Raw genomic sequence first — 18990 nt, 5'->3', positions numbered from 1 at the left:
CCTGAATAAAGCGTATTTCTATGAGTAAAAAAAATTCAATAGGGCCACTCTTTGTGGCAAAAACTTGAGGTTGTGCAAGGTTTGGAAACTCCGTGAAAAAGAATTTCACATGAATTTTACCCAGGCGTTTTGACAAACGTTTAGCTTGGTGGTGCGTTGCACCTCTAACACATCTTCTGGGTTTGATCAATACATCCTTCCATGCAAGGCATCTGAACAAGATATGCCGGATGAACCTTTCACCTACGACTGCCTTACAAACACGATTCGGTCACCTACACATCCAGAGAGGAGCCTACTAGGATGCTAAAGGCATATTTACTGCTGACCGCCTCCATCTAACATTTACCACCTGTTCAGTTTTCAGACAAAACTGGAACAATCAACCACCTCGCCAGGCCGCCTCTCTCTGTCTAAAAGCCCGCTTGATCCCTTGGACCCACTTAATCGGCCGAATGACAAGAGGGATGTCCAGACGCGTGTCCAGGCAGGTGCCATCCTGGATGCCCAAAGAATCTGTGGAAATAGTTCACATCGGTGCTAGCACACATGGTAGACATAGGATACTACGTAGATTATGCAACGGCATTCACTATTACCACTGTGTTCGTTTAAAGCTACCACGGAGATTAAGAATGAAACTAATGACCACCTCAGAGACCGTGGCTATCGACAGTCAGAGAACGGAGATGAGCGTCGAAAAGCGCCCGATCCAAGTTTTTCGCTTAACATGACCCAACCGTTTCGACATTGCTGTCATAAATCAGGCGATATTACAAGGCCGGTCGATGAACCCTCGTGAGTCTGATCACTGACCTGGCCAAAGACAATTCGAAATTTGATCCTTTAGTCACATGGCTTTGATTTCGAACGGCTTTCGATCACACAGATCCTGACTGACTCCACAGGACACAGCGCTCCTCATCCTCCAATGACGGAATCCGCAGCACGTGGTCACATGCCGACCTTCTATTGAGTGATAACTGATCAGATGATAGTTGATTCGGCTTTGCGGGATTCGTCTTCTGCTGAGGTAGCTACATACAAATTTGTACAATGCTTCTCGCCTACTCAGCCTAGATTGCCTGCAGCTAAAGAAAGAAATCTCAAATAAATCGAATGTCCCAAGCACCAAAGTTTTCTAAAACGTATGCGCTTCTGATGGACCTGTGCAGATGTTAATAATATTTGCACTAAACGAAGATCGCTGATCTTTTGAATGCCCCATTTTGATTATTCAAGAAAAGGTCTTGCCCTAATACAGTGTCACACAGCATACTAGTCCCTGTACAAGCGTGCAGCAGATGTTGCAGTCTGTCACGTTGCACTTCAAACGGTATCATTCTAAAAACCGCGTTGTCGTTACTTTTTTGTATTTTTGTCGCAACCGTATTTACTTTTTATTATTCGACATTATTTTTCCTCATTAATAACGGAGCCAAACTGCAAATTTTTGGAGTCCTCGTATAAAAGACAAAGAATAAGTGCGTGAAACCAAAAATCGTTTTCTAATCAGATCAATACAGTTTAGGTTCAGTCATTGTTCGGCCTAGTTTCAAAGCCCAATTTATTGATTCTAATCTGTAGTGCCTAAAACGTTCTAACAGAAGGAGCCACTTTTGTTGCAAAACAACTTATCATGTTTCCTATTAGCCTCAATAATGCTCCGCCTACAACATGAATGCCAGTAATTAACAACAAAGTTTCCAGAAGGTGACTCTAAAATCCAGGAAATAAATGCGTAGGACGTCTTTCCAAAAGAAAAAAAAGAATTTATCCTGATTTGTTGTTGGCTTCACACACGGCGGATTCGTTCAATATCCTGATTTTGGCTTCACACACGGCGGATTCGTTCAAGGACTAATTACAAAGCGCATTAGGCCTAAATAAGAAAATGAAGTTGTCAAATATAAATCCTTATTATCCTCTTATTCAAAAGGAAAATTTCATAACTGCAATGAGGTTGTCAAAATTGATCCTGTACCAACCTGATTACCAGACTAAATTAGGGCTTTTGGTCTTGAGGAACTAATTACCACAGAAAATACCATGCTACTTTGTCGTTGCCAATATATTTGCAGATAAGTTTAGTTCTCATATTCGCTTAAAAACGGTTTTCATTCAACTATAACTTGAATAAAAACACCGTGTCAATAGCAAATTTTGGTTTGGTGACAAATTACAAGCACACTAATTGCCTGAAACAATTGAGCAAACAGAACATCATACTGTAGAACACTCGTGAAAGAGTGGAACCAGAAAAAAGAAGACCATTCATTTGGGCCGATGACAGGAGCATGAATTATGGGAAAAGCAGAGTGGCCTAGAGTCGGTGCGAGCCAAACCATTCTTTTTGTTCCATTGTGTAGTGTAACGGCTTTGTATACACTTAAGTACACCGCACAACAATGAAAGATTTTGCTCATATTGGATGGCAATGTGTATCGAATAATACCGCCAGTTGACATTATAAAGATACTGCTTTTCAACAAAAACCACCACGTGCTTTAGAAAAATTAGGTGACGGAATATTACAGAGGTAAATCTATGATGCATGGCAACGTATACATAACGTTGCTTATTGTACGCGGCTAGTTGGCAGTTTAGTAGATTGCAAAGAATTACAGAGTGCGAGGACCTTAATAGCTCTTTAAAATCAATGCTTGTGCGCTCCAAACTCTTCCACACAATTCCACAGTTCTTCTCTGGGGAGGAATTCTTGTTGGGCTGGAAACTACTGGTAAAGCAGTTTGTGACTTAACAACTGCAGTTCTAAATTACGCAAATATTGTGTCCTGTATGCAAAGGCTAGCTGGATGACGAGCGAATTTAGAAGCCATATTCCTGAAGGTCAAACAGCACTCCATGCAACACGATCCTCGCAACAAACACAGGTCACCCTGTTATCCAAACACCCTTCATTTTTCCTACCGTTTAAACCTGACTGTGGGGAGCAGAAGTAAACGGGAATAAACGTTCTAAAATTCCAACTACAGACGATTTTGCGTCGAATGAGCGCGAGCGGTGAAGAGGTGAAACCATTTGAAATTTCGGTTCTCCAAAGAATCTCAAGATCGGTGGAAATATAGCTAAACCAGCCGAAATGATTGCATTTTAGGAAGAACCTTATGTTGAGTACTGAAAATTGTGCGTCTCTAAGTAGTTTTCACATATATTCTAATGTAAACTCAATAAGCGTTTATTGACTGTCCCAAATGTGTCCTATCAGAGTTACAAAATCGTAGTTCTTATTTGCTGACGTTCAGTTAATTATTTTGGGACAAACGAACAGTAAAGCTGTGGCAAATGATCTCCGTTGGGGTCACCGTACTAATTTCAGTGAATTCGAAGGGGTTCGCCTAGGAGCTTGAAACCGAAGACATGGTTGATTGATGTTTACAGTGGCTACGTCAAACAGGAGCAAACATCTCAAAAAATAATTTTTATAACATTTTGAACTGTCGCTTGTTACCAGACGAGCACTTGAATGGTCCAGGCCTTTTGAAATAACGCTAAATTTGACACAGTACACCTTGTCACAGTCACCACTGATGATGATTTTGCTGCAGAAAGTTGACCAATCCTAGGCAAGATATTTGAAATGTCGCAAACATAGTGTCCTGTGATCCCGAACCTACCTTGCGACTCACTTCCAAGTAACCGTAACGTGTAGGCAATAAGACCATCCAGAGTTCCTCCACGGATTCGAAGATGTGGCACGCCTGAAGATTTTTCCTGTTGCATGAACGGATAAATAAATGTTTTCGGTTTTTTGAACTTTCCTGAGATGAGTTTGACTTCCTCTATCTGCCTGTTCTACTTTATGGCTGAGGTAAAGGCATATAGCCGGAAACTCAGCTCGTAAATAATTTCTTCTCGATGGAAAAAATGTTGATCATTTTGTTCGGTTCCTAAGACAACAGGGGATCTGGTGTACAAAAAATTAAACAAGCTATGTAGAAAGATGCGTTGTTCTTATCAGCGGTATAGAACAACTGATTTAAAGCTATGTAAAAGATGCGTTTGTTCTTATCAGAGCAATAGAACAACTGATTTATCAAGTGCATGTAAAAGCGTTGAACTCCAGGTTTTTCGACATACTCACTGTCCAAGGACTTAACAGAACGCAGTTCAGGAACAAGAATCTGTTTGTGTGAGGTGAAAACATAGAAGCCTTATCGCTCAGGCTTAAAGATTAGGGATTTCATGAGACCACATAGACGAAACACGAGTTCGTCAGCAGCGCTGAATCAGTATGCAGTCACACTGTTAGACTAGAGTGAACATTTTGAACGCACTTAGCCGGTACACAATTTTGCACTAGCCATATTATTCGCAGTTGAGCCACAGCCTTTGAAAAGATGAACAGCTATCATTATTCCAGTTTTTATTTAGGGTTGCCCTTTAAAATGTGTGTGATATTTTCAGTGTTTGATTTCTGGCTATTGAGACAATTGTAACCCTTCACAGATGCGTTACAAAACACCGGAAACGGGCTGTAGACTGCCCTGCTCCTGCCTCCTGTGTTTTGGTTACACAGTGTGGCCATAACTGACGACTACCTCATATTACGTCAGCGAGGAAACGCAGCTGTATTTTTCCAAGATCTAATCATTCAAGAAAGAGACGCACAACATATCTGTTAAGAGTAAAGAAGGATTTAATGAGAAAAGTGTGATCATTCAGAAGCACTTAAAAACATGTTACTGTGCAGAAAATACTCCCCAAAACAAATCCTATCTGAGACTGAAACCCTAGATCAAAGCCTGTTGATCACTCTGCACTTTCCAGACACACAAATCAATCTAAATACTAACGTCGAACCGTTTGAATTCTCCCGGTTCCTTTAAACAGGTAATTTTATCCTATTCCGATACCATGCTTGTCACTAATAAGTTACTCAGAGATGCATAAATTCCTTGTCACTTGAACTGATCTATGCCCTTCTCAAAAGGTCAACGATGTTTCCGAATTTCAAAATCATACTCGAAAAAACCGTCAAAGTTGTTTGTTGCCATAAACGAGTCTGAAGCCGATAGTGGGGTTCAGCGTGCTACACTACCTTTACTGATATTGTTAAACAGAGCTTATCGCTCTTCTTCCGTGATTGATGAAGTTAGCTGAAATGACGAACCATAAAATTCTTGTTCAGACAGTTCCGAGAAAATTTCGGATCCAGTGCACAGCAAACACAGACATACTATCCGGGTTATCTGTATGTTACTTACTTTGAAAGGAAGCCCATTATCTCTTGGTTCATCTTCACTGTTACTGAATATTAAATATGGTGAGAGATTTTGCGAAATAAGGGCAGGTGGACACCAGGATTTAGCAGTAACCAAAACTCTGGTCCCATTGGTAGACTGTCCCAGTTCTCCACTATCATCATTTGAATCGTAGTCCGAATCGGTCAGAGTCTTGGACAAAAACTGCCTTCCCAACAAGATGGTCGCCGCCGCAGCTGCTGGACAAATTGATTGTAGGATTTGTAAACGATCTGGACAGCACTGAGTGAACTCGCCCGTTGAAGGAAACCATCCAGCTCCGGCTTTGGTGCCCCCTTGTATTTCGTTCTTTTCTAATCTAAATAATACGGTGAAAACAACAATGTTAGACTTTCAGATAATAATAGTTCGATTGTCTAATTCTTTTCAAACTTGAATGCTCACCCAGTGTCTTGATTTCCGGATCCAAGTAGTACACGTTGTCTTGTTCCATCTGACTCCTTGTCTCCAGTGAGCTGTTGGTCGTCATTCACCGGAAGCACATTGGAATCACTCTTCTGATTCTTTCTCTGAAGAGCAACAGAATATGCAGTGCGCAATATGCAGCCCAACGTGGAGACAATTGATAGGTGCTCAAATTCGTACCCTCAGAAATGTTGACTATTCTGAATCCAGCTTATTTGCACCTGGTGTGTGGGTGCGAAAAAACTTTTACCACCAAGAATTGCAGAATTTGTTGGAAGTTTTTGGAAGAGAGAGTACGACAGGACAGAGAGCGCTGAAACACAGGATTAGACTACTTAACCATTTGTATTCTTGGTGTCTGACGTCCATTACGCTAAAAGGGTACAGCGACCAAACCATAAAACTGTTTTTGTATAGTTATGAAAGAAAAGCTAAACAGAAGCGAGCGAAGGATGTTTGAAAATCTACCGGAAGTAGTCTTCTTGAGGCTGTTCTGAAAGCACGTGAAGTCAAGCAATAGCGTGCTTGCTCAAATATATCGCAAACTTAAATACGTGGCTCGTTAGCTAGCATATTGAGAATCATTTGACGGATTGGGTTCCTCCGACATTGTGACTGTTTCGACTCAAGCATACGGATTTTTTGACATTTGAATGACGTCGTTATGGAAAAATTGGTGCGTTTAGGTACCTTTCGAACAAGTCTGGTCTGTTGAACGTAGGTGCTTCGATGCAGAGCCTTTCCACTGGTCAGGCTGTGCTGCGTGAACCGCTGCAAGCATGCTACTATACGACCCCGGACCAGAGACTCTTGTGCCGTGACCGATGGACTGGGACCGACTTCTGCGTGGTGCCATTCCGGGGGATTCGCAATAACGGTTCCACATCTGTCTGCAAGCCGTTGTGACGAAGAGCTTCCACAGACTGCCAATGGTAATCGGGGGTCTAAAACAGGCGCTTTGTCGTCCCATACACCAAATTGATACATGTAGCCAAGGACTGAAATTAGGAATGGTTTAAATATTAGTTTAGCCGAGGCAGAACCGAATTTGACCATGTTCGTAACTTTGGAGGTATAGCACATCACCCTAATAGCATTCGAGAACAGAATGTATTATTTAGACCATGGTGTTTAGTCATCTTAATACGTTACAGCATAGCAAATTATGTCAGTACAAACCTTATTATTATTGTGTGTAGAGGACCTTTCTGGCTCAAAGCTTCAATATTTGTGACCGGATACCAAGCTGCACCACTATTTCAGTAGCTGAGATGCTGAGCCATGAACCAATGTGATATGACTTCAAGCAATAACATCATTAAGCTGCAACTCGCTGCGTACCTAATGAGCCACTGCAAATCTCTTTCTAAAATTTATACTGAAAGAAACACCCACGCTGCAAATTTTATTCTACTCACAGTACGTGCACTGCTTCGCTTTGGTATTATTGCTAGTGGATAGAACAAAATGACACCTAACGTAGCCTACCGCACCTCTAGTTGGTGAAAGCTCCCCGAAAATTCAAAAACACTTTCGCCAATCTTCGGCTGCACCATATAAGTGCAGTATCTAAGCTTCTGGGACCGGTTAAGGTGTTTGGAGACAATACGGTTTCTGATCTCTGAAAAGGCCTGAATTAACCTGTAAATGCTGTGAACACCTGACATTTTTATGTTTTAGAATTACTACAATCCAGACGGAATGAGGGTAGCAGAGGATTTCGGTAGGTCACGGGGACAACCCCAATAAAATCAATGAACTATCTGAACTAGCATGGGATTGTGGATGAATCATAACCACTTCTTGCTTACCAAATTCTTCAAGGTCATTTTAAATCAGTATTGACAACTGTTACCTGATCCGCTGTAGTGAGGTAATTTGGCCCCATTTCCAAATTAAACTAATGACGTGATTCTGGTCTCGAGTGATTAACAGAATGTCAAAAACGCATCTGCGAGCAGCCTTATTCGACCAAAATGAACAATTCAAACGATTATGAACACGCCTATGTACCAATATTCCGCTGCAATAGGAATATAGCAGAGGGCAGCCTGCTAACTTGTGGTGCTGATAGTGATTAGCAAAAACTGACTTTTTAAGCATATCCTGTCACCACATGCCATGGATTCTTGAATCTGTCGTTTCAAGGTATGATTTCGAACTCCGAAACGCCTTTAGTTGTTTAGGGACAGTCAAAATTTGGCATACTGTGGAACCTACTCAACCCATGCGCTGATATACACCGAACATTGGTCCGGTGGACTTTATTCCATGAATCACTTGCAAAGTTTAGAAACACAGTTGTAAGAACTAGGGGTATACCCCAATGACTCAGCTGCTGCAGTACCCGTTATGGTGGCAGGAGCGGGCCTATTGTCTTACATCATACACTAAGCGAGTTGAAAAGCTGATCACCACACAAAATCGACAGTGCACTCGGGATCCGTTCAGTAGGGACTCGGGCAATCGACATTCTGTCATGTTCTAGTCGAGTCTTTCAATGTGAAATTGATTCATATTTATTTTTCAACACGACAAAACTCACAGTATGTGGTAAAATATGTAACGGATTTGAAAAGCTTCAAATTTCAGTTGGCTGCGTAGAAAACTGGTATGATTCAACCAGAAGTTTCCATACAAAGATCCGAATGCATTTGGTTCTCCGCCTGCAACAATTACTACGGTTAAAGCTCTGGATCCGTTGAGTACGTAGAGAGTTTGCAAAATTGATTGAACATATGAAAACGTAAATACAAATCGTTATCTTCAAAAAGTTAGTATGTTGAGGCGACCTGATTGTGTGAGTAGTGCCCACGATGCTCATTATTAAAAATGTAACGATCTGTCTGAATTCATCAAAACAAGAATGATAATGTGGATAGGAAAATAGCCAACAAATCGATCTGTGATGCCATATTTGGTCAGTTCATTAAGGAACAACACATGAAAAAAACGGTTTATTAAAGCGATATGTGTAATTGAAGCAAAATAAAGTGGAGTCTTTGGACCTTGTGAATTCCATTATACAAAAAGACATACACACAAATGCGCTACGCTACACCTCACACACAATGTTCAAGTGATCCACCAAGTTTTACCCGCAATTATTCAAAAGTCCAACCTTTCCTAATTTGTTTGAGATTTAAAAACTAAGTTGAATATTTTTTGACTCAAAGCATTCGGATGACAGCACATCCATGGAAATCCAACTTGAGAGCATGTGTAATCAAACTGTAGACCATCAACTTCCCTTAGTTAAGTCACTTGAAAAAATTCAAATCAAATCTTCCTGTTATTAGCGCTTCTTCATTCGTTCGAAGTCTGAAATTGCTAAAATCAAGGAGACATTTTGAGGCAGCTGTCAAGTCCTAATCCTCACACGTCACTAAAAGGGACAATGATTCAAGAAAAGGATGAGTATCTTGATGAGGCTTTTCCTAATCGTGGATTAACAGCAGAACGTCAGAGGCCCTCCGAAGAAATATAAAACTGACCAAATAGGAAAAAAGACATTGCGCATCTTTAAGCAAATAAAATGTTGGAACTACTGCTTAAACATTTTAGGACGACAAAAAACAACTACACCTTTTTTACCTCCATAAACAAAATTCTTTGCACAGATCCATCCCTGATATGTCCAAATCTGCAAATCGTGCCACAGCCAAATTTACAGAAAATTTTTTTTTAATCTGGTTCGCCGTAGGCTGCTGTGACATCTTTACACTTGCAGTTGCCATCAAGAAGGTCGTTTTTGATAGAAAGCCCATGGTCTTAATTGACGTGTCGTTCTTCGCCGATATGATTGTGTAAAAACTTCATAGACTTGTGTATTCCTATCACTAATTGTGAGGCAAATTTACTGAGTTCCCATACTAGTCGTCATCTGGTGATATAAGCCGGATCGCCTTATGCACTGTCTACAACAGGGCGGATAAGTGAAAACAACTAAACGTAGACACTCCAATCAATCTTCACTTTTACTTTCTACCTCTAAACCTGTTTCACTGAGCAGTCACTTTTACTTAGATCCCAAGTATAGGGATATCAGTCACGTGCCCAAAGAACTAACATATTAGTCGGCAGCACTCACACCTACTGCTGCATGCGCACTATTTCAATCATACTCTCCTGGTTTTACTGCAGCTTTTATTATAAGAACCTCGAGCAAATCGACCAACATTCTCCTTCTGCGCATACACTTGATACTGTATCCGACATTCCATATCCAGTTGAACTGTATCTAGGTGCTACAAGCTAGGATTTTTGAGTGAGCCTGCTGCAGCAGTGGATTGCACCTGAGTTTGTGTAGACTAATGTCTGCTGGTTAAGGCATCACTGATCGACTGGATACCTGTTGACATGCAACTTTTTTGCGATAAAATCACCCGCTGGTTGAAATACTAAAGGATTTTTGTCTGTCACTTCCATTTATGCACCATCGAGCCGTAGACTTCATCATTTTAAGCCAACTTCTATCTAAAACTGATCACCCTCTTGCCTACTACGAAGGGCTTAGATATAGTCCTAGTACCAAGAGATTTCGAAAAAACAGGTAGTACGTCACCGCAAGTACTCCTCGGCGGTATGTTTAACGTGAACGCAAACGCAATAATAATAGTAAGTGCCTTTTTAAATTTGTGGTCATCACCAGTTGATTCTCAGCAGTACTAGCTTAAGACGCGATGGACATCGTTTTGCTACCTGGTGTCCATCTACTGCTGGATTCAAAGTGACCACGCTGACATTAGTTACTGATAGTGTAGCTCAGCCCATGGCAGCAGATCATTTTGGAATCCACACCTTAATTCTCTGTAGATATTGGGTAAACCTCTCCGAGAAGCCACAGGAACGAGCTTCTTATCAAGCAGTTCAAAAACTTTGTGGCGAAATATACAAAGGCCTATTATGCAACGCATTGTATGCGGCTTTCTTGAATGAATTTGACCGAACTCGGATGAGATAACCATGCCTGAACTTAACGCCAAAATTTGGCTTGTGATGCCTCTGCATCGGTGGATCTCAGATAGTCGCTATTACTTGTTAAAGCAAAACGCCAAATCCCCTTTAATTCTTTTGGAATACTGACCAGAGAGAGAGGCTTGGTGGAATCAGAATGCTGGAGATGTGGAAAAAACAAATGTGGCGAGGAGTGCATTAAAGCTATTCTCTCTGAAAAATCTATCTATCATAGATAATGTTAGAAATCTAATATATAATAAAGACGAGCACGAAGAATCCTTGGTGGAATATTTTCAGAAATCGCCTATTTGCCCTTTTTCCACTTGTTTGCTTTTCGCCCGATAATTTTGAGACCTGATCTGTGAGTCCATAAACTCTCAGTTGGTGAAGCAGAAATTTATCTTTCTGCCTTGCAACGATATCCGGCTGGTGAATCACATAAGCATAGCTTGCGTTGTCTTAAGATAGGGGATAATCTTTGGAGCTCTTTTCTTGGTCTAGTTTATTCGTACGTATTTAAAAGCGAAAGTCTTCCAGGACCAATCGATCATCGTTCGAAAGTGGCGCCCAAACAAAATGTTCCAACCATAGGGATATAAGACTTATAACAGACCTAGGGGCCTTCTCAAATTGCAACGCCTACCTTCGGCAAATGAACGTGAGTCCGAGTGCATTAAGCAAATTTCCGACCTGGCACAGTGTGTATTAGTCATATTTTCACATCAAGTTCTTGAGCTGCGCCAATTATATCGCCCACCAAAAGCCACGGTTTTCCCAACCTAAAAGAACCTTGGACGCCAATTATACCACCAAAAGCCACGGTTTTCCCAACCTAAAAGAACCTTGGACTAGGTGGATAGATTAGCTGCTCTAAATATCCTTGGACAGAGGAAATCGATGTCTTTGAGGTTCACGAACCTTCTTTGTGATCTTAGTTCCAATGACCCAGATTAAGTTCTGGTGTAGAATGAACCGTGCAAAAGCTTCCACACTGGTAGTAGCGTTCATCAGGGTTGTCCTTTCTTTCCTGTGCTTAGTTCTGTCCTCGACGTCTAAAAGGTTACCCCTACTCGAAGGAACCATGAGTCTATTTAAATAAGTCACGACTGAGAAGACAATAATGGGATTAGATTTTGTGAATTTCCGCGCAAAATACATTCAGCAAAATATCGGCATGCATAGTGTACTTACAAAGTGCTCTTTTGGAAGTTAAAACAGGAGAGCTTCCTTTTATTGATCGGTTCATATATCTTAGCATAAGTCGTAGTCGTACTATAACGAATGAAGTTAATGCGCGGTGCGAGCAGCGTTTGCGCAAAGCGAATTCCACTGTAGCTAGAGGGTCATGTGTACAAAGCAACTCTAACAGGGGCCTTACGCTGTGGGTATGTAACTTGGTTCTTCCAATCCGATGAACCTGGACGTTTTCGAAAACGTCTGATTACCCGTAACATGGCAAGAGTAAGCTGGCTGAAACGAGCACTTAACGTGATGGTGCGTAGGCGAGTATTTGATAATGCTTTTGATTAATTATAGCATTGGATTAAGATCACCCACTCGAGGCGATTTTGGTATGTTTTGCAGTCGTCTACAGGAGAAACAGTTGATTTTAGTTCCAAGCGATTGTTTGCGCAAAATTCGTGGGGAACGTAAAGTCAAGTCAGATACAGTAACTGAGTGTTATGGGATATCCTCTCTTTCTAATGGGAACCCAAATGATGCAGTTTGCAGGTGATTGGGAACCCTGCAGGACATCGTATGCAACTGAGCTCATTAGCCCGCATTCTGTTATTTCCTATCTGGATGGCCTAACCGGAGTTCATCTGTCGTTGGGCGCTTGACTTATATCGGTTTAGGCTAGCAAGGCTGTGTCAATCCTGCTGCTGTCTCCTTCCTTCGATATTACTCTCAGCTTTATTTATTTTAATACTGTCGAGGTGTATGGGCATCTTACTCCTAATAGTTTTTTCATATTGGCGTAAGCCTTATTCACATAAACTCATTACTGTTACGTCTCAGTTTCATTTTAAATATACAGATCGTATACTTCACTCTTCACGGGTATTACTGTTGTAACTTTTGCCGCACAATTTAAATTCAAAGAGCAGTTTACGTAGAAAAATAACGTTAATTTTTAGAGACTGGTGAAACAAGTTAACCGGATGTTGAAATTTTCTGAGGACAATGCAGTGGAACGTCTGTCTCCATTTAGGAAGGAAGATAGTGCAATTCGCATAGAATCAGAGAATCTTGTGAAGTCTATCTTGTGATTCCAATTTTACTTGGTACTTACTCCGACAACAGGGGGGACTTTTCGTAAGCACGTCACTTTCTTGAAAGGCAGAGGAGTTTTCGGGGACGTGATGGGTGAATGAACTGACGATCATCTTTGGTACATCCATGGTACCATGAAATGCAGCCGTGGCTTTGACGCTACTCCTGCTTCGTCGCAGGTTCGTTGCGATGTGCTTTCGGAAAGCATCAGCAACCTCCTGGACCAGATATCGACTTTTCGATCTTCTGGGATGTTCTCCTCTCTTTCGTTCCACTGAACTGTTACTGGTGACGGAAACTGATTTCAAACCATCAGATGCAACCCCTGCATGGCGCTTCTCACTGATTTTATTTTCCCCAGAGGATTCTTCCAAAGCCAGCGCACTGTTCAACGGCAGTGATGTACCACATGTTGATCTCATTACAACAGACGGCGTGATGCAAGAATTTTTGTCGCTGAATCCCGAACTATTATGAATAACGGCCAAATCTAGTCGGGGTCTGCATTCACCAGTCTCAGCAATGGGTCGCCCAACATGGTTGTATCGTTCTTTGGTTTGATCAAACGCAGGCGAGGTGTACTCAATCGCTCGACTAACTCCTTCATTTGCTCCGCCGTCCGACGTAGTGGCTGGGAGAAAGAATACCTAGTAATGACCAAGAAAAACTGTTAAAAATCCTTCCAAATCTGGTTTGCTATAAGAAGCAGTTTCCGATTTAAGCAAATACACACAAGAAAGCTGCCAAATAGCTGAAGGAGAATGCATCATCCAGGGATAAAAGAATACAATAAAGTGGCAAAGGTATCCGCTATACCAATGTGATGCTACAGTCTTTACTAAATATGTTTTCAGAGGAGAGTATACCGTCTTAAAATGCCTACCATTCACTTACGACTTACATATTTACAGCAAATGAACAATCAAAATTATCTTCATAAAGACTGTGGAAGTAGGCCTCTTCCAAACTCTCTTTTGCAAGGGGAAATAAAAACAACTGGCCTTACTCAGTTTGCACTGATTGACCAATGAATGGACTTAGAGATCCCAGGTATGGGTTGCGTTTTTTTGTAAACAGTCCAGAAGATGTTTACTGAAAGTGCTAATCAGTAAACCAAGTCTTGTTGTTACCGGAGACTGCAAGTTCAGGTCTCCATGGGTCCACTCCGCTGATGGACCTTACAAACAGGAACTAGTTGAACTATGGTCTTTGGATGGGGTATGGCTTTGGAATATGTCATTTTGATTATTTTCCCTTAATTTGAGTAGAGCGCATGCATTCAATGGATCCAAATTCAGTCGATTAAAACACACGTTGCTGTTTTCATTTCCAGCCATCTGGTTACGTTCCAGTTACTTCCGTATCCATTGTCTACCAGGTAATCTACAAGTTTGACGCAAATTTTACTGTTTGTTCAAAAGGTTTGGAAACTGTTCACCGGTGAGACATATTCATTTAGTTTAGTTAACTGTCCTTTATCAAGTAATTTGGATTCAGGTTCGCATTTTAAACTCTCCATCTGAAGTTAAAGAACAACTTCCATCCATCCAGCAGAAACATTATTGTGAGATTCTGTTTCAAACTCATGAATTCGGTGATTTCGCTACTAAGGTGTGTCAGAGAAGTAGTGCTGTTGAACTGAGATTGTAATGTTCCCTGATTACCCAACTACGTACAGTATTTTTCCAGTACGCATCTGCTTCAACTGCGCAAAGTTAGCTTTTGGTGAGTTTGTGAAATTCTAGTAAATGTATTTGTACCTTTTTAAGGATTCGCAATGGCTGGAATATAATGCCCTGCCTTACTGACGTACTGGGCATTACTCCAGACACAATATTAAACTTTGTGAATGCCATGGATCTAATGTGTGTTGGTTACTTTTACCCGTTTGAGACAAATAGAGTGGACCACGGCTTATGTGAATGCTGACCGCTATATTTACTGTGAAAACTGGTACCATGTCGGCTTAGGGGACGTCAGTTCCGTTAGATTTCGTTCTAGCAAACAGATACATTCCTGTTGAATGGACAAAAGGTGAAAAAAACCGAATGTTAAACTTTGCGAGTTTTGTTATAAAAAAATCACCAAACTAGTCTTCCAGTGGTCTGCCTGCTTTATGAATTTAGTGCCACATATCCTCAGCGATCTTCCACATGCATACGCACTAAAATAAAACGGGTGACTCCGATAAGCTATCGCTCATAAAAATCAAAAATTGCAATGTTGAGCCCAATACCAGTCCCATCGTGTATGGTCTCTTCAGCTCACTGGGATTCACAAGTTTTCATTTATCAGATTTCCGACATGAACAGCAAAACAGACAAATACGAAATAAAACGGTCATCTGGGAGAATAAACTGGGTAAATGTAAAGGGTTGTATTATTTTGTATTATTTTTGTGTATTATTTTGTGGGGGCGAGATGGCCCAAGTGGTTAGAGCGCGAATTTACTGACCGGAAGGTCCGTGGTTCGAATACCATTTCTGCCACCCGACTTCCCTATCCAGACCTGGGCAACCTGGCAGTATCCCAGCCCTCGTGCTTCCTCCGGGTGGCATGGCAGCTAGGCACCGGAAGGGTGCTACAGCTAAACGATTATTATTATTATTTTATCGTATTATTTTGTGGGAATCACACTAAAATCACCTCCTTTAAATACTCCTTCCCTGTCCTAGCGCAATTTTTTCCGATAATCAAAGCCAAAGTAGAAAACCACCGGACTTGTTTCGCATTCTTATGCGAGCCCACCAGCGGTGCATCTTTTCGGTTCTGACGTGTGAACGAAGCGCAGTGTAGCAGTGAAGCAGGGTAGCATGCGCTCGTGGAGTAGTGTCAACACACTCGCCTCGCGTGTCAAGTATCCGGAGTTCAAACTACCGAAAGGCCAAAACTATACAATGTTAGCAAGCTCCAACAGGCATAAAACTGCTATCAGTGCAACTCTGATTTGATGTAAGCCCAATAGGATACTTTCTCCAGGATAGAATAGGGAACGTACATAACTACGCATTAGACTTATATCCGTTTATAGAACATAATAAAATCATTATGATGTAACTCAGTTTGTCAGAATAAAATTCGGTTTGTGACTGATCAAAAATTCATTTTATGAGTGTCAGTTTATCACTTTATTTGCATATCTTATTAAGTGAGCAGTTCGTGTACATAAGTTGCTTTTGAGTACAAAGTTCAGACTAGTGAACACTTGTGGCAATGTCAAGGTAAGACAGAAAGCTCAGTCAAATGAATTAGCCGTCCGCGAATTTCAAGTGGATGTCCAACAGAATAAAGTAAAATACTTGTTCTTTGCATCAAAATCATTCCGTAGAAGTGTGATTGAATATGTTCAACCACTTTGCACCGTCCACAGCTTTTGCGCATCATTGTACGTAAAACCACCTCACACACCGTTAAAGATGACACATCATGCTTCTTCCGTAGGCTAGTTTTATTAACTGGTTGAGTCCTGTATTTTATTGGTGACAAATTATATGGAGTGTCAGAGTGTGAACAATTGAAGTGCTTGGACCGCATCAACTGATTTTTTTTAGTCCAACCGTATTAACGGTTGAGCAAACTAGCGCGTATATACAAAAGTACTTCTTCAGTTTGTGCAGGAATGTCTCTACGGAGACAGGCAACCGTTCCCTATGAAAAGTACCCTGGTACTTAACTACTTCTTTTCCCGATTGATGATAACTCTAAGAACATTTTATAGACAAGCTGTAGCAGAAACATCACTGGAACGGCCAAAAATATATTAAAAAACTGGCCATTGTTCACAAAAGTAATTACTTCAACTAAGGTTAAAACTACGTTAAAGAGGCTCCGACAGAGACTAAAATGTTTGACTACTAATATAGTTAGCCTGCAATAATACACGCTCGTATGTCTAGACATGCTCCAAACTTCCACTGATATAAATAATAAATGAATGTCTCTGGGCCACTGACCAAACTGTCCGCCTCCTGGTTTTGGTACTGACCAGATATGACTAATTTTGTTCGATGCTGTTATTAACGTATGTCTCTGAGTTAGGCCCTGAATCTTCTGTGCATTTTTGGAAGATACTATCTGCACTGCTTTTTCCAAAGCACCATCCGTTAAGTGAAATTTTCTGAGGTAACATAAAACCAACCCGCGTTACCGTTTTGGGTCTTACAAAACGAATTCGCGAGAGTTTGCCTTTGTATTTAGTGACTGTGAGTAGAACGGATAAGAATCAAACGTTGGAACCTATTTTTTCAATTTTTGGCGTTAATGCACATTGCCGAAAAGTACAAAATGCTCAAATCAAAGGACGGTATTCTAGGATTATGTCGTACGCCAATTGATTTTCGTAAAAGAAGAGAGTGAGTTCAACTTTTTACACGAGTTCAGTAAGCGGAGCAATAAAATTTCATTTTTGATAAGCGCATATGGAAACTGAGACACTCAGAAATACTTGGTGAAGGGCGAGAATTATTCAAATTATTTGAGGAATCATTCATTTTTGTTAAAAATACATTAAGTGAATCGAAATAAATTGCTTTTTGTGCGTTTCTGAGTTATGTAACAAAAGAAATTGTAGGATCTTCGGCGCGACAAAGCGACAAACGAATTTTCCGGATATTCATTGGTTTGCTTGTTAGATGAAAGGGAATTTATGAAAACACCGAAAGGATCTAGCTTGTGTGTATGTAAAAGCGGGACCGCTGACCTGGAGCGCGTAATCAACCTGTTGATGATCAACGGTGAACTGCTTCTTTACTTTTTAAATAACCGGTTTTTCGTTTATACGAGGAATTAATTAATTTCTATTTATTTTGCAATCCCACACCGAACATGTAAAGTTTATGCGAGGTGTATGTCATGAGGACTTTTAAACAACAACAGTAAGCAAATGGCTAGGAAAGATATTTTATTGCCAATTTTGCACACGAACGATATGTTCTACTCAGATCATCACTCAAATACGCGAGGTACTCAGTGTTGTACTTGTATTGTCAAAAATATACACTAAGGCGGATTCTCAGGGAAAAGCAACCTTCATATTTCGGTCCAAAAAACCATCCTTTTTACAAACTCAGTAACATATTCCTAACCGCTGCCTTGGGTTGAATATCCTACTTTTTGTAAACAACAAAATGAAACCACTTGAGAAACCCACGTGTAATGACACGGACCATTTTGAAGCGTCGCACAGCTATACAAAAAAATGCTGAATGTATTCAACAGCAAACCAGATGACGGAACTTGTAGCCACAAAAACTTGAAATATCCAAACTGGAATTTTTGTAGATTCGGTTACGCTTCTTTGTGATTTAGACAACAGTGAACAACCAGCGCGTGATTGCTAAAAGTCCTGTCACTCAATTGGTCCAAAGTGAACTTGGGCTTACAACAGCTGTTACTTCCGACACGCACTAAAAATCGTTGGTTCTGTCAGTACTGAGCCGCGCCTGTCGGTTCGCCTTCTGTTACACCTACTGCTGACGGCCGCCTTTATCTCGTCGTGTCTTGCTCAGTTGATAACGGAAGAATAACTGAGGGACCTCGATGAGCATTTATAACCAAATACAACATTTGAACTAAGCGCGGGGTTGATTTTGTTCCCAAGGTTTTTAATTCATTGTGGTATGGTGGATGAGAAAAATGCAATTGCCGGAAGGTTTTTAATTACTTTCTGACAAATGCAAGTCCGCATTCAGTATTTGTCAATTAGTGTAACTCAATTTAGATGAATGATCTGGCATGAAGCTCAATATGTTAACCCATAGCACCGTTCGAAACTTGCTGTGCCAAAAACTGATTTAGTGCGAAATGTTCTAATTTGTCTCACCGTGTTGCCAAAGGTTTCGTCCCATTTTTGGGATTTTCCGACTCATCCGCGTTGCTTTCACCTTATTTTGTTACTCATATACCCCGCTTTCACCTCCTTTTCGACATGTGTTACTCCTTTATTCAGTTTCTTTCTTCTACCAAACCAAACATGTCTTGCAAAGCGCCAAAAGATATCTTCTCCAAGTTTCGCTTAGTTTTCCAAACAATCAAAACTATCAGATTGAGCTCCATTCCATTCTGACAT

The 18990-nt window shown here is 40.8% G+C and overlaps 1 protein-coding gene across 1 annotated transcript in view; it reads right to left on the bottom strand.

Moving 5' to 3' along the window:
• Positions 1-18990, bottom strand: part of T265_04300 (hypothetical protein) — a gene marked incomplete at both ends in the record, with an annotated part of 60433 nt that overhangs the window by 18809 nt on the left and 22634 nt on the right. The window contains 5 exons of the mRNA XM_009168999.1: positions 3639-3735; positions 5229-5583; positions 5670-5794; positions 6381-6688; positions 12943-13570. Coding sequence (XP_009167263.1) covers positions 3639-3735; positions 5229-5583; positions 5670-5794; positions 6381-6688; positions 12943-13570 — 1513 coding nt within the window. The remainder of the gene's footprint in view (positions 1-3638; positions 3736-5228; positions 5584-5669; positions 5795-6380; positions 6689-12942; positions 13571-18990) is intronic.

The sequence above is a fragment of the Opisthorchis viverrini genome, assembly GCF_000715545.1.
Source record: "Opisthorchis viverrini unplaced genomic scaffold opera_v5_69, whole genome shotgun sequence".
Taxonomy (NCBI): domain Eukaryota; kingdom Metazoa; phylum Platyhelminthes; class Trematoda; order Opisthorchiida; family Opisthorchiidae; genus Opisthorchis; species Opisthorchis viverrini.
The sequence above is the reverse complement of the archived record's forward strand: the minus strand, read 5'-3'. Positions and strand labels throughout refer to the sequence as shown.